General features: G+C 39.1%; 1 protein-coding gene across 1 annotated transcript; it reads right to left on the bottom strand.

The window, feature by feature from the left end:
* Positions 1-577: 577 nt before the first annotated feature.
* Positions 578-14,342, bottom strand: LOC127539462 (keratin, type II cytoskeletal 74-like). Its single transcript, XM_051963688.1, has 9 exons — positions 13,785-14,342; positions 12,772-12,986; positions 11,082-11,142; positions 9,913-10,008; positions 8,879-9,043; positions 7,752-7,877; positions 5,466-5,686; positions 4,612-4,646; positions 578-1,723 (listed from the first exon to the last, which is right to left on the bottom strand). Exons 1-9 carry the CDS (start codon positions 14,238-14,240, stop codon positions 1,518-1,520), a joined length of 1,581 nt encoding a protein of 526 aa, XP_051819648.1. The 5' UTR covers positions 14,241-14,342; the 3' UTR covers positions 578-1,517.
* Between the last annotated feature and the right edge of the window lie 545 nt (positions 14,343-14,887).

Genomic DNA, 14,887 nt, shown 5'->3' with positions numbered 1-14,887 from the left:
AAGTATGTTTAAGCAAGATATGTACATTGGTATTTTTTTTACATATTATTGCACTCTTAGTAGGCTATAGCATAGTGTAAACAGAACTTTTATATGTACTGGGAAACCAAAAACTTCATGTGATTCACTTTATTGTGATATTCATCTTGTTCTGAAAGCACAATATCTTCAAATAATGCCTCTGTATTTTCCTCAGTTTATGCCATATTAATATAAGTCTGCAGGTATCCTCTGCCATGGCACTGGGAGTTCCCCAAAAGCAATGACCTTATTTCTTCCTTCCTATGAAACCTTTCCCCTCATCCTGATTCTCATCAATTTTGATCTCCAAGACAAAATGGCATACACATAAATCCATTGGATGCCAGCTCTAACATTCCTTCCATGACTTTGGGGCAAATCACATAATTTCTCTTAATTTTCATTTTCTTATCTGTTAGCCTGAAAGATAGTGTCTTCATTCCCTATCTTACAGGTTTGTTGTGAAAAGAGAACTTTTGAAAATTGTAAGCCCTCTTAAGTGAATCACCCATAAAGTTTGACAGAAAGTTGGGCTAATTGAAAACAGATAATCCCATTGAAGTTACTCTAGTGCAGTTTATTTAATATACAGTAGCTGTAACTTAGAACCATCAACAATAAGCAAAGGATTACAATAAGCAAAGAGCACACTAATTATTTAGGGAATATTTACACACAGAGTTAGAGTTGCTCAGATCTGGGCATTACTGCCCAGGGGCCAAAAGAGAAAAGTATATTCACTGAACACAGCTCATGGCTTTCTCTAGAAGCAAAAAAGCATTGAAAAACTAGGAGTTATTGAGGGGATGACCCCAAAGAGATCAAGGACAAAATTCACAGACCCAAAGACTTTAAGATGACCTGACCTACTGAACGTTGCTTGAAGTTGCCAGTCATTTTTTTTTCCATTGGCTTTATGTTAAGGGAAAAGAATAAATAAAAACATAGAAAATCCAAAATATTTTTGGGCTGGTCTTTGTGACAATGTATATATATCTGATGGGCTGAGAAATCACAGCCTTTCACAACCAATAACAAAATTACCCTGTGAAGGCTTGAGCTATGGAAGCTGGTCAAATTTTCCCTCATTGACACACTACTTCCTTCTTCCTGATAGTGAGGGGCAACATCATCTCTCAAACAGTTATTAAGCATCTGCCAAGGTATAACTGTTTTCTCTCTCTATTTTTAAGTATCGATCTTCTTTAAATATTCTTTAGGACAAAGGATATACTTATAGATTTCACTTTTAAAGGTTTACTTTAGTACTGAAGTCTCCAAAGAAATAAAAGGCAAAAATTTCAAAGGGAAGATATTTGGAATCAGTAACAATTTGGAATCATGATAGTAGAATGACCAAAGTTGATTCTAAATGCTTTAGAGACTTGGGAATCATGAGTATTTTAGGACAGCAACAGTTAAAGTAGGTATCATCTTCAGGCTGTGGGCAAAAAGCATCGTCTTCCACAGTGCCATGGTGAATGGGACCAGAAAGCTTATCTGGTAGTTTTCTTGGCTGGGGAACTGGCCGAGGAGGTCCTAGTTAGGGAATTCTTGGGGTCACCCACTCCTTCTCCTTTTGTTTTGGTTTCAACACTTCGGGCACTGGTAGAGTTGCTTGACCTAATTCCACTGCCATAGCTGGCATTGATTGAACTGGGCCGGTAGCCATAACTACTCCCGCTGCTGCTACTGATCACAGCTGTGGAGACAAAACCAAAATTAAAAAGGCCAGTGGTAATGGGTCAGACTATATGACAAACAGTAAAACCAAGAAGGGATGCTGGGTAGGCAATAGGAGATGGAAAAAAGATGGTAAGTTTACTTTATTCCCATAAGTGAATTAGTTTCCTTTGCAGCAAAGGGCTTTTGATTAGAAATGAAGTTAAACTTCCCAACCATAAAGATCAGGAAATCATGGGAAGCTGAAGAGTATCCTGTTCTGGACTTTAAAAAAAAATTCTCATGCAGCAACAATATTGGAATCAACAGTTCTACTAGTGGAATCATGGGCAACATCCACATGAGTTCATACAACAATATATTGATTAAAAATATCAAACAAATAAATGACTGTGTTAAGAAAATACATTTGTGGAAATAGAGGCTTTTATGAAGGCAATTCAGGATTAGATCATTGCCACTGAAAATTACAAAAAGTTTATCCTTAAAGATTCAGGACTTAGTGGTCAATGTAGATTATACAGGATACTAGAGAAACTATGAAACACATGCTGCAAACCATAAAAGACTGGCAGTAACTAAATATCTAGCAAGATATGGCCTCACAATGTTTCATTGATTGACAGACAACAAATCCCCATACTACAAATATATACCTCAAAATATTCTTGACAAATTAGCTAATAAATTGTGTTGGCAGCAGACTCAGACCAAATTGTTGCTCTTAATTGCCCTGATCAAAACTTAAGAACAATATTTTTAATAGCTGTGGCACACTAAAGAATCGATCCTAAAATGCATGGATGAAATAAAAAGCTTCCAAAATATAAAGGCCTAATAGAGGAATTCAAAACCATATGGAAACAGGAATATGTGTGTGCATGTACATATGTGTATTTTCAAATATCCCCATCATCCAATCGCCTTTTTAGAGATGAACCTCATACCTGGATTATGATAGCTTGCTGGTAGGTCTACCAGTCAAATCCATTTTCCATTCAGACACTAAAGGGATTTTCCTAAAATTCAGGTCAGATCATGTCACCCCCCCTAATAATACAATGGCTTCCTGTTCCCTCCAGGATCAAATGCAAAATTCCCTATTTGATGTTCAAATCATAGCCCCCTCCTACCTTTCTAGTCTTCTTATTATCTTACTCCCCTACATGTATTTTTGATCCAGTGAAACTGACCTCCTTGTCAATTCTACAAAGCCCTCTATCTTTTAATTCCTAGCATTTTCTCTGTCTGTCCTCCATACCTGAAATACAATTCCTACTCTATCTTCCTATTCTACTCTTAGTTTCTTTTAAGTCCCAGCTAAACTCCTTTTTTTTTTTTTTTTTTTTTTTTTTTTTTTTTTTTTTTTACTGGAAATTCATTGATGACTTCCTATTTATGCTAAGGATAGTGATTGGCCTCTAGACCATTTCCTTCTGAATTTCATCAAAAAAAGATGAATAGACTTTTTATATAATAATAGTAACTTAAAGTTTATAGAAATAAAAGGTTTGTGAGAGTAATTAAGAAACAGGTGACTATCATAAGAAATTATAGAAAAAATATCTTAAAATAGTCCAGATTGATGTGGATCATTGAATGAAATGGTAGAAACTGCAAGAAAAAATATTTAATATCTGCCAAACACCTAGAAAGTCCCATTGAAATTACTGAGTCTGCAGAATTTAAGTCTATACCCCAATACTATTATTCAACTACAAGAAATAGTAATTTTACCCATCTGCAGAGCAGGGCACAAAATGTTAACTATAAATGAATAATAGGAGAACCACTTGTACTTGGATTGTTTCTTTCTGAATCTGGATTGAAATTATTTCTTTTTGAATTGTCATTAACATGGCAATAATGATATAGCAGTGATGATAACAATAATAATAATAATAAATAGTTTAGAATGATGGAGAAAACTGATCTCAAGTTCAAGTGTTGGTTACATGACCCTGAACAAGACAAGTAAGAGATTAGACAGAGCACTGAGCCTGGTGTTAGGAGAACCTGAGTTAAAATCCAGCCTCAGACACATGCTAGCTGTGTAACCCTGAGCATGTCATTTCACCTCTGCCTGCCTCAGTTTCCTCAGCTGTAAAATGGGAATAATAACAATAACCCAACTTTCAAAGTCGTTGCAAGGATCAAACGAGATAATAGTTATAAAGTGCTTAGCACAGTGCCTGACACATAATAAGCATTTAATAAATGCTTGTTTCCTTTCTTCATATAATAGCTCAATGGCCTCAGGCAATTTCTAAAAACTATGAGTTGCACAAGTGGTTGCTACCTGCATTGGTAGAGGGAGTTTCATCACTGGGAACTACCTATATGAAATCACAAGTCCCAAGGGGTGGGGGGGGAGGGTAGGAAGAAGCCTACTCATCCTTCCTTATGGTGTGTGTGTAGTTGACCTTGGGTCCTTGCCAGTGCTGTACAAGTACCGGCAGGCCCTTCTAAACAGGATGGATTCAGTGCCACACTAGCTCACCACCAGAGGGTGACAGCTTGCAGCCGAGACTCGGGAAGACCTCTCCCAAGGCCACAGAGACATTAGGCTGGGCGTAAGTGGCAGGTGTGCCCAAGTTCACAAAGCCAGAGATCACCTGGAGCAGCACTGACAGCAGCTCGCCTTCCTGGGAGGTGTTATAATTTACAAGTTTTCTCAAAAAACCTAGGGAGGCGAGCATCCTATAGTCAGTCCTGCTTAGGAGCAAGAAGAAAGAAAAAGGGATCCCAAGGCTTCTGACTCTGTCAGAACAGTCTGTCTGTCTAATTTCATTTTTGGATCCAGTGTGAAATACAGTGCAGAGAGGAAGGAATTTCTTAAAGTTACTATGTCATCTTTGTTTATTTCCAGAACCCTAAAACCCACACATCGTCTAATCAAATACTTACAGATGCTCACAGAGGAGGGATTCTCACCAGACATCCTGTAAAAGAGAACATTAGAACAACATAAAACTCCAAGTATATGGACAGATTTGATTTAAATTTGGGGTCATGGTGCTTTGAGGAAGAGCCCAAGAGTGTCCAGGAAACTACTGTATAATCAATTAGTCAACAGTCTTTGTTTTCTCTTTTTTCCTCTCTTATTCTTCTTCTTTCTTCCTTCCATTCTTCTTCTTCATTCTTCCTTCCTCCCTCTTTCTTCCTCCAGATTTCTCTCCTTTCTTTCCTTTTCCCTTCTTCTCCTTCCTTCCCTCTTTCTTCCCTTCCTCCTTTATTCCTCTCTCCCATTCATCCTCTCTTCCACACTTTCTTCCTTCTTCCTTTCTTCTCTCCCTCTCTCCTTTCCTTCTTTTGTTCCTCCCTCCCTTCCTTCCTTCTTCCCCTGCTCCCTCTTTTCTTTCCTTACCTCCTCCCTCTCTCCCATCCTTTCTCCTCTCCATAAATTATCTTTTCCTTTCCTTCCTTTTGACTTCTCTTTCTCCTCTCCTCTCTCCTTTCTTTTCTCCCTCCTTCCCTCCCTTCCTTCCTTCTTCTCCTCCTCCCTCTTTTCTTTCCTTACTTCCTCACTCCCCTCCATAACTTATCTTTTCCTTTCCTTTCCCTCCTTCCCTTCCTTCCTTCCTTCCTTCCTTCCTCCCTCCCTCCCTCCCTTCCTCCCTTCTTCCCTCCCTCTCTCTTTTCTCCATTTTATTTTCAAGTGTTTTGTCTGTTGATTCCCATACCTCTAAATCAACCAAGCTGATTATCATACAACAAAGGAGTCAAAAGACATTGATCTCACTCATTCAACCCCATTTCACCTGCACTCCTCTCCCTCCAGAAGTTTCCTGTAGGTAGCAATTTCCACATCCAGAGCCAGTTTGGTGCTCATCAACTCCTGGTAGTCCCTCAGCAGGCGAGCCAGCTCCTCTTTGGCACCATGCAGGGCACCCTCCAGTTCATCCAACTTGGCCCTGGCATCTTTTAGAGCACAGTCACCTCTCTGCTCAGCATCTGCAATGGCCGTTTCCAGGTTGGAGCACTGGAGTACAGAGGAGGCAATTGATTATAGTCAGTATCTTAAAGCTGAAATATTAATAGCTCACATTTCTTTATCACTTGAAACTTTACAAAATGATATCCTTTCTTGTCTGAATAGATGCAAAGAGAAGAAAGCAGAAACAAAAGGATAATATACATAATAACTATAATAATGTAAATGAAAACAACTTTAAAGGGCAATTTGATAGGGATTAAATGTAATTAGCCAATAATCAATCAATAAGTATTTATTAAGCACCTTTAAATACCAGATGCTATGCTAGGCACAGGAACTATGAAAAAAGACAAAATACAGCTCCTCTCTTCCTCCTTCTCTCTGAAGAAATTATCAAATTTCCATTTGATATTAGCAACAAATGAATGTATAAATAAATAAATGAATGAATGAACTAATGAACAAATAAATAAACACACGAATGAATAAATAAATAGATGGATAAGTAAAAATAATTTTTTCCCATCCAACTTCATGTAACTCCTGAAATCTAAATATGTTGACCATAAACCACTGGTCTACATGATGAAATACACTTCTTTCCTGAAGGGATGGGAATGAGAACTGGATATCGTAGAAGCTGAAAGATACAGTAACTAAATCAATGGGTTTTACATAACTGTTACATGCTCAGAGGATTCTATCACAGGATTTGGGAGATGGTATATCCTGAAATGACTGCAGGATAAAAAGAAAATACTTTCGCTTTTAAAAATAATGCTTTAACCATCTCCTGACATAGAAAGTGCAAGTATTATTCTTATTTTACACATGAGGAAACTGAAGAGCTAGAACTAGGCTGAGTCAGGAAAATCTGAATTCAAATCCTATCCTCAAACACTTAGTGGCAGTTTCTTTATCTGTAAAATAAAGCTAACAATAATAACATTTCAGAGGGTTGCTGTGTGGATCACATGTAAAGCACTTTGCACCTTACAATGCTATACAAATACTAGCTGTTATTGTTCATACAAGAGACTAAATGACTTTTCCTTGGTCACAAAGACAGGAAGTCAGAGTCAAGACTGAAGTAAAGTCAGGTCTTCTGATTTCAAACCTAGTGCCCTTTCCACTATACATGCTAAGACAAGTGGAAGGTAGAAAGCCTGGTCTTGCTGCTCCCCATTCTGAGAAGGTGGGGATATAATCATGATAAAGGAGAACCCAGTAATGCATCAATCAGTCAACAATTATTAAGTCCAGGCTATGTGCCAATAACTGAGCTAGATCCTGGGGTTATAAATACAATAAATGAAACAATTCCTACTCATATATGTTCAATTTATGTTGCAATCCCACCCCATCTCCCCTCCACACCCTATTCTGAGCCCTGTCCTGAGATCTCAAAGAAGGGAGAATTATGGCCCTTGCATTCAGGGGGCTCCTAATCTTGTGGGGTTCACTCTAGAGAGGGAATCTGGATCAAGCCAGTAGAGTTTTTAAAAGGTAGCCCAGGTTCTGAGAGTGTGAGATTGTAAAGGGGTCAATCAATTCTTCCTGGAGGAGTAATGTGTGGAGGAGGCATCGGAAAGCCAGGAAGCAAAAGGAAGGAGCAGAAGAAAGGGCATGATGCAGCCTGCTCAGACTGGCTTTCAAGAATTAATAGTTTCTGTTTCAGTGAATTTATATTCAGTATTCAGCGTATTTCAGAATACTTGTACCTCAGCAAAGGACTTGACTTATTGTTTTGTTGATTGTCTAGATTTTAAAAAGTGATAAGAAAAAATGTTCATAATGTAAATTAAGCTTTAAAAGGATGTCGGGTGTACTTTTTTTTGAAAGTCAGTTGTTAAACATTTACCAGCACACTTCTGGAGAAGGGATGGAGGACCATGTGATCAGAGACACTTATGTGTACAAGTACAAGGAATTAGTTTATCTGAGTAAAGCAGTGATTCTATATTAGGAAATTTAGGATGTCAAAGCATAGGTTCTGGAGGCAGCAAGTGAAGAAATCCTGAACTGGGAATCAGGTCCTGAACACCAAGAATTTTGATTGAGCCTTGGTCATTTTGTTCCTTGTGGAGTTAGAAGAAGAGCTTCAACCCACCTGCTTTTTCACATTGCCAATCTCACAGCGAAGTCTTTGGATGAGCCGGTTCAACTCTGAGATCTCATTCTTGGTGTGTTTGAGGTCATCCCCATGACGGCCGGCAGCCAACTGAAGCTCCTGGATCTGGTTTTCAAGAAATAGGAGATGGTGAGAAAGGGCATGACATGATTTGCTCTGGGTGCTCTTCCAGAAGGTTGCTGGGGATGGTGGAGGTGGTCAGGCTGCCCACCTCTCAACAGTGTATCATAAATAAATAAATGGTTGCACCAGGGAAGAAGCCAGAGAGCAATTTGTTTTATACTGAGAAGTTTGAGGACCCAGGAACATGAGCCTCCCGACAAGCTTTCTATCCTATGTGGTGACAATGCCTCTTACTATAATGGGATTTATAAATGGTTGAGTTTCAGTGGGGTCTTTTCTGATGCCTTCATTTTACATTTATTGAAACCCAATGATTTGCCCAAGATCACACAGGTAGCAAGTATTTTTGTTACTTTTATCATGACGTCTTTCAGTGTTGTGCATATTTTCCCCCATGGTGTGTCTTAGATTTAAAAATCAACAAACATGTTCTTTGTGAGGGATCACAATAGAAATTAAAGGAATAAGGGCTAAGAAGAGTTCACACATTGTTCCATACTGATGTGGGCTAAAATTCCAAAAGACACCAGAATAAAGGTTTCAAGGCAAGCTGGGAAAGGACAGAAAGATGGTTTGTTACTGTCTGATCTGGATGCATGGAATTCTCTTTGTGTGGCCCTCAGCACAATACCCTGAAGAATTAACGTGTCCCTATCTCCAATGGCTTCCCATTGACTATGCACATTCCTTTGACATTCAAAGGAATTCAAAGGCAGCATTGACTCCCTGGAATCTGTTCCATTTTCTCTTCCTGGATTTAGTAAATGTTATTCCCTTCCATGAAGTCTATATTCCAACATATTGTCTCCCACACCCTCTACATCTCTACCTCCTGAAATCCCTCTCTTTCTTTAAGGCCCGAGCTTCATTTCCATCATGAAGCCTTCTCTGATATCTCCCATCCCAAATCTTCAGCTAGAAGTAATCCCTTGTTCTCTTTATATCTGTTTATTTCCTAGCCCATGGCACTCCCCACCACTTACCTTGCTCTGGTACAAGCCTTCAGCATCTGACTTGCTCCTTAGAGCAATCTCCTCATACTGACTGCGGACCTCATCAATGATGCTATCGAGGTTCAGTTCACGGTTGTTGTTCATGGATAAGATGACAGAGGTTTCACTAGCATGTGTCTGAATCTGGGCAATCTCCTATGGAAGCAAGAAAGAGTTAGGTCTCTCTCTCCTCAACCCTTTCTACTCACTTCCATTGGGATATTATCCCTACAGCTTGGGGTAGAGTAAAGGTGAGTCGAGAGCCAGGATCTGTGGAGCTCAGGCCAGAAATCTATATGGAGGGGATCTTGTTAGGAAACCTCCTTTCTAACTCTCTTTCCTATGGAAAGGGAAAATCTCGTTGAAAATAAATAGATACCTGAAGAATGAAAAAGAGAGATTAGGAACAACAAAAACAGAAAAATGAAATTCCTAGAGTCTTGCAGAATCCCATAATCCCAAAACTGAAAGGACTTTAAAAGTTCATCTTCCTAACTTTAGGAAAGGTCTTAACCCCAATGGGATTATTTTCTATGGGGAAGGTTGTCCAAAGAAAAGTGACATCAAATCTCTTTTTATCATCTATTGCAGGAATTTTTACATCAAGGGCATGTATCAAAAATTTCTTTTGGTGTAAGTGATATGAAGTGAGTTCTAATTTGGGTGGGATGGAGGGGATACTGTCTCATGAGAGACCAGCTTCCAGGATACTTCTGAAGGAGCCAGGAACTAATTCGCCCAGCCTTCCATCTGGAGCCTCCTAAGTATTCTTTCTAATCTTGTTGTTTCTTTGTTGCTGCTGAATTTAAAGGACTATCAGTGTCCTTTAAATATGGCACCCTGGGAGTAAAGCTCTGGTCACCCTACCTTAGTTATGGTCCTGATTAGGAAGTCCTTCCATCATTATGTACTGATGCCCTCCCACTATAGCTTATGTTTTTCAGGTGAATGCCTGGGAGATAAATGCTATCTATATTAGTCCCAAGTTAGACAGCAGTAGCCAGTAGAGCATAATAGGACCTTACCGCCTCATACAAGCATTTCAAAAACTTGATCTCCTTGTCCAGAGATTCCACCTTGGACTGTAGTTCTATCTTGACAGTATAGGCAGCATCAGCATCCTATGGTAAGTGCACACAAAACCTGGAGTTTAAATGTTCCATATACCCACAGCTTCCATTTCTCCCAACCCCAGATTTGATTTGTTTTTCTGTAACATAGAAAAGACACTGGACTTGATTTCCTGATTGCAGTCCCTCATCTAATAGTCACCAACTCTGTGACCTTAAATGGATAACTAAAATTCTTTGTGTTTTAGTATTCTCATCTATGGAAATGGAGTGAAAATGGGAATAGACATTTTTACCCAACTACTGCATGTAGTCATTGTGGGAAAAACAATCAGAAAGTCTTAAATGGTAGAAATCTGATTTTCTTTAATTTTAAATTATTCAGTTTTCAATATTATACTACCCACAAAAAATATAAATCAATAGTAACAAATTATAATAATGTGACACTTTTTCTAAAAGTCTTTGAGGCCCAAATATATCTTCTCAGGAAGGGCTGGGGAGGGGGGAAATAAGTCCTGTCCTTTCCATGTAAGAGCTAGAGAAATGGAGGTGTTACATGGTACTCCTCATCACATGGAAAGCCCAGCATAGATATAAAGGTTTTTGACTCCCAACCTAGAGGGTTTTTTTTTTCATTTCACATGCTTGTCTATGCTCCCAATATTTCTAAACCTCATCTTCCCTGACAAAGGGGAAATAAACTTTGGAGCAAAGGAGTAGTTATCTTGTCTTCTTCCCCTCAGTCCCCAGGACAGAGTTCTGAAGAGAACTGGGATGGATATATAATTGAACCAGAATCATATGACTTAGAGCTAGAAATGATTCTATAAGGGAGAGAAAGGGAATAAATATTTGATAAATGCCTCCTGTGTGTCATACTCTTACTAAAAGCCCTTACTAAGGGCTTTGCAAATATTATCTCATTTGATTCTAATGAATCATAGAATTTTATAATGATCATTTGGTCCAACCTCTTACTTTGAATCTGAGAAAATCTAGGTCCAAAGAAATTAAGAGATTTTCATATTGTTAATAAAAAGTAAGTATGCAGAACACTGACTGCAAACCCAATATTCTTCCCAGTAGACTGCATAACCCCTGGAACCTTTTATTCTCCTCACCTTTTTGAGAAGAACAAACTCATTCTCAGCTGCTGTGCGCCTATTAATCTCCATCTCATACCTGCAAACAGAAAGAGACATTGGATGCATTTATCTCCCCCCAACCTCTTCAAGGATAGGATCAGACAATATAATCACATCACACCATATATATATATATATATATAATATATATATATATATATATATATATATATATATATATATACACATGAATGTATGCACATATACAGAAAGAGAGAGAGAGAGAGAGGACGGAGACAGAGAGCCAGACAAATAACCTGATTGCCATTGGAACACTATCTCTTTTCTCAATGTTTCTTAGTACTTCTAACTGAATCTTCTTTTTGCCCCATCATACTTCTTACAATATACTTCAATGCATACTAATGCATTGATGATGTCTCCATAAATTAATAAAACCATTTTGAAAATCAATTTGAATTACATAAAGGCAATAAAATGTTCGTAACTTTCACCTAAAAATTCTATTACTAGGAATATCTCCCGAAGAGGAAGGAAGGAAGGAAGGAAGGAAGGAAGGAAGAAAGAAAGAAAGAAAGAAAGAAAAAGAAAGAAAGAAAGAAAAAGAAAGAAAGAAAGAAAGAAAAAGAAAGAAAGAAAGAAAGAAAGAAAGAAAGAAAGGCAAAAAGGAAGGAAGGAAGGAAAGAGGGAGGGAGAAAATACAAAGAAATAAAGAAAGGAAGGAAGGAAGCCTTTCTATACAGCAAGCTATTTGTAGCTATTTTTTAGCTTTTTTTGTGGTTAAAAAGAACCTAAAAACATAGCATGTACCCAACATTTGAAGAATGGCTTAAAAATCCGATATAATGGGATATTTTTGTGCTGTAAAGAACAATTAAAACTAGTAATGCAGAAAAGCATGGAAAGACTTAAATGAATTTATGCAAAAATGTGAAAATTATGTATGTAATGCCTACAACAAAGAGAAAGAAAAAAAACATAAAATAATAAATAATTTTATAAAGTTATAAAGAATTAGCCCCAAAGATAAGATAAAGATTGCCCAGATTCCTCTAGAGAGGTCATAGGTTGGTATTTGGGGTAGGAAAGAAAATATAAGGATGGAGCTTACATAAAATGTCTGTTTTTTTTTTTAATTCATTGATCTGTCTTGCTAAATTTTTTACCTGTTCTTTCTCTGAAGAAAAATTTGTTATAAGGGATGGCTTTCTGGTATACAGAGATAAGTCTATGCAATGGGATAGGGAGTGAGGATGGACAGATATCAGTCTATTTTAAGAAATAGTTAAATAAATGTTGATTGAATATAATTGATGTCCAACCAAGGTATTAGCGATGTATGGTATGAGGTGAGAACAGAGACACTACAGTTTTCTGTCTCTGATTCTCTAGGCTCCTTTTGCTAGATTAAATAGAAGAGCAAACAATCAAGTATCCATTTGAGAAATCAGGTCTGCCAGGTTATGCCATTTCATCAGTTGCTTATCCAATAATAGCCTTCCAATCTACCTCTGAAGCAGGATGTTCTCTCCTTTAAATTAGCTTGGCCATTCTGAGAAGACAGGATCCAGGCAAGGCTTTCCCTACCCTTTCTCTTCGCCCTAAAAATGTCCCAAAAGTCAAGATGCCCCAGAGACATCTTGGTGCATGTTGTATTTGCCAGCCAGGGAAAATTTCACTCTGCCATTTATCCATGGTTTCTCACCTCTTCTTGAAGTCCTCCACCAAATCCCTCATGTTCCTCAGCTCTGAGTCCAGTCTCAGCTTGTCCCCTGACAGGGTGTCCAGCTGCCTCCGCAGGTTGCCAATGTAGCCCTCAAAGATGGGCTCCAAGCTCTTCTTGCAATTGCTCAGGTCCAGCTGCTGAAGCAGGTTCCACTTGGTCTCCAGTACCTGGTTCTGCTGTTCTAGGAATCTCACCTAGAACCCAAAAAGAGAGTTACTTATGGCCCATTGTTGAATACCTATATGACAGTTCTCTGTGTACAAAGCAGGATCATAGAGCTGAGGACATTAAGAGCTCATTTTGTCCATTTCCCTTCCTTTGTCTATTCTTAGATAAGAAAACCTTCATAAAGAAGAGTCTCACAAAGTAATTAAAGCAATTTCCATCTATGTGATATCATCTCACTTGATCCTGATAACAGCCCAGAAAAGTACGCAATGCAAGTCTTATACTCCCCATTTTGCAAAATCATGAAATAAATATTTCCTGATAAATTATTAAAAAGTTTTTGGAAAAAAATATTCAATAGCATCCCTGAGCCATTTGGTTTAAAATTCCCAAACCATCTCAGTTAGGAAGTCCTTTCTTAGGTCTAACTTTAATCTTGCTTGGAGCCTTTGAATATTCCTGAGGTCTTTAGCTTTTTTCCATTGACAATCAGCCCTCCAGAAATCATTCACTTCCTTTACAAAGCCATTTCATTCATCCAATCTCACCCCAATTCTGCCTTTCAAGGCAGAGCTCCTCTCCATGTGCCTCAGGTCCAAGCCATTTCATCAATGGCTTATCCAAACACATTTGAATAGCCTTAGAGGTAGGATGTTCTTTTCTCCTTTAAATTAGCTTGGCCAACCTGAGAAGGCCCATCTCCTCCCTCTTGAGGTCTGGAAGTCCTTCCTATTATGTAACCTTAGTGCTTTAGAACATTTTCTAGGTAAAGAGGTAAAATCACCTATTTCCCCAGCCTCCCCTTGGAGACTTAGTCGGCTCACCTTGTCGATGAAGGAGGCAAACTTGTTGTTGAGCGCCTTAATCTGCTCCCGCTCCTGGGTCCTCACTTTCTGGATTTCAGGGTCCAGCTCCACATTGAGGGGAGCCAAGAGGCTCTTGTTGATGGTCACCTGGTGTATGCCCCCCGGTGGGCACAGTGACGGGCACACAGATCCCAGGGCCACGTTGCCAAAGATACTCCCTGCAAAGCCAGTAGCCCTGGCTCCTCCGTACCCAGCCCCGTGCCCAAAGCCATACCCCCCTGTTCGAATATTGAGAGGGATGCGCCGACCCGTCCCTAGGCTGTAGAGACTCCGGCTGCCAAAACTAGCTCCAGCCCCTTTGACCCCTGCCCGATAGGAAGATGAGCTGCCCCCTACTTTCCGTGGCAAAATCGCAGAGTATCCGCTGAAGTCACTCTTCTCACCGCCAGTCTTCAGGCCTAGCTGCCGGCTCATGGTGTGGGAAAGAATGGAGATTGTAGAGGAGACTATCAGAAACCAAGAGGGCTGAGAACAAACAGTACTAACAGAACCACTGCCATATCTATCTCCTTATATGCCAATCACATCCAGGGTAGCCGGAAAAGGGCGTCTCTCCCCTATCTCCTCTCCTCCTCCCAGTGAGCCAGGGGGCGGTGGGCAATTTGCTGAACAGGTATAACTAAAGTCTTTATACCAACAAAGCCCATCCAATCTACAACTGGATATGCTGTCCTTGCAAGCTGCAGTGGTCTAATTTGCACTTTATCTGTACTCTCTAATTATGGATTAGAAGGGTTATCCCCCAAAGATCTCTAGGATTTATTTTTCTAGCTCTGCCTCCTACTTGTTTGAACTTTTTTGAGATCTCTGGGTTCACTCTAAGAAGATTTCATCTCTCTCCTAATTCATTCCTTTCAACTCTACTAGAATTTCCTCCAATCAAGTTCTCCCTCCTCCACAGAAGTGGGACATCCTCCACCAGATTCAACTTTCCCTATATTCTAATAAACAATATTAGAACTATAAAGGAACTTACAGACCCAGTCAAATTATCTCTCTTAAAGATTAGAAAACCAAGGCTCTAAGCAGTAAGTCACAGTTAGCTTTTCTATAAGTCTTTT

This window comes from Antechinus flavipes, chromosome 5 (genome assembly GCF_016432865.1).
Source record: "Antechinus flavipes isolate AdamAnt ecotype Samford, QLD, Australia chromosome 5, AdamAnt_v2, whole genome shotgun sequence".
NCBI lineage: Eukaryota > Metazoa > Chordata > Mammalia > Dasyuromorphia > Dasyuridae > Antechinus > Antechinus flavipes.
Note: the sequence above shows the minus strand (reverse complement) of the source record. Positions and strands in the feature narration are given on the sequence as shown.

What these genes read in the sequence shown, in the direction of transcription:
- LOC127539462 (XM_051963688.1), bottom strand. Translation starts at nt 14,240, where the DNA reads ATGAGCCGGCAGCTAGGCCTGAAGACTGGCGGTGAGAAGAGTGACTTC. An exon ending in GTGGAGGACTTCAAGAAGAG is followed by an intron (nt 11,143 to 12,771) that starts GTGAGAAACCAT and finishes TTCTGTTTGCAG; the next exon opens with GTATGAGATGGAGATTAATA. An exon ending in TGAAATGCTTGTATGAGGCG is followed by an intron (nt 9,044 to 9,912) that starts GTAAGGTCCTAT and finishes TTGCTTCCATAG; the next exon opens with GAGATTGCCCAGATTCAGAC.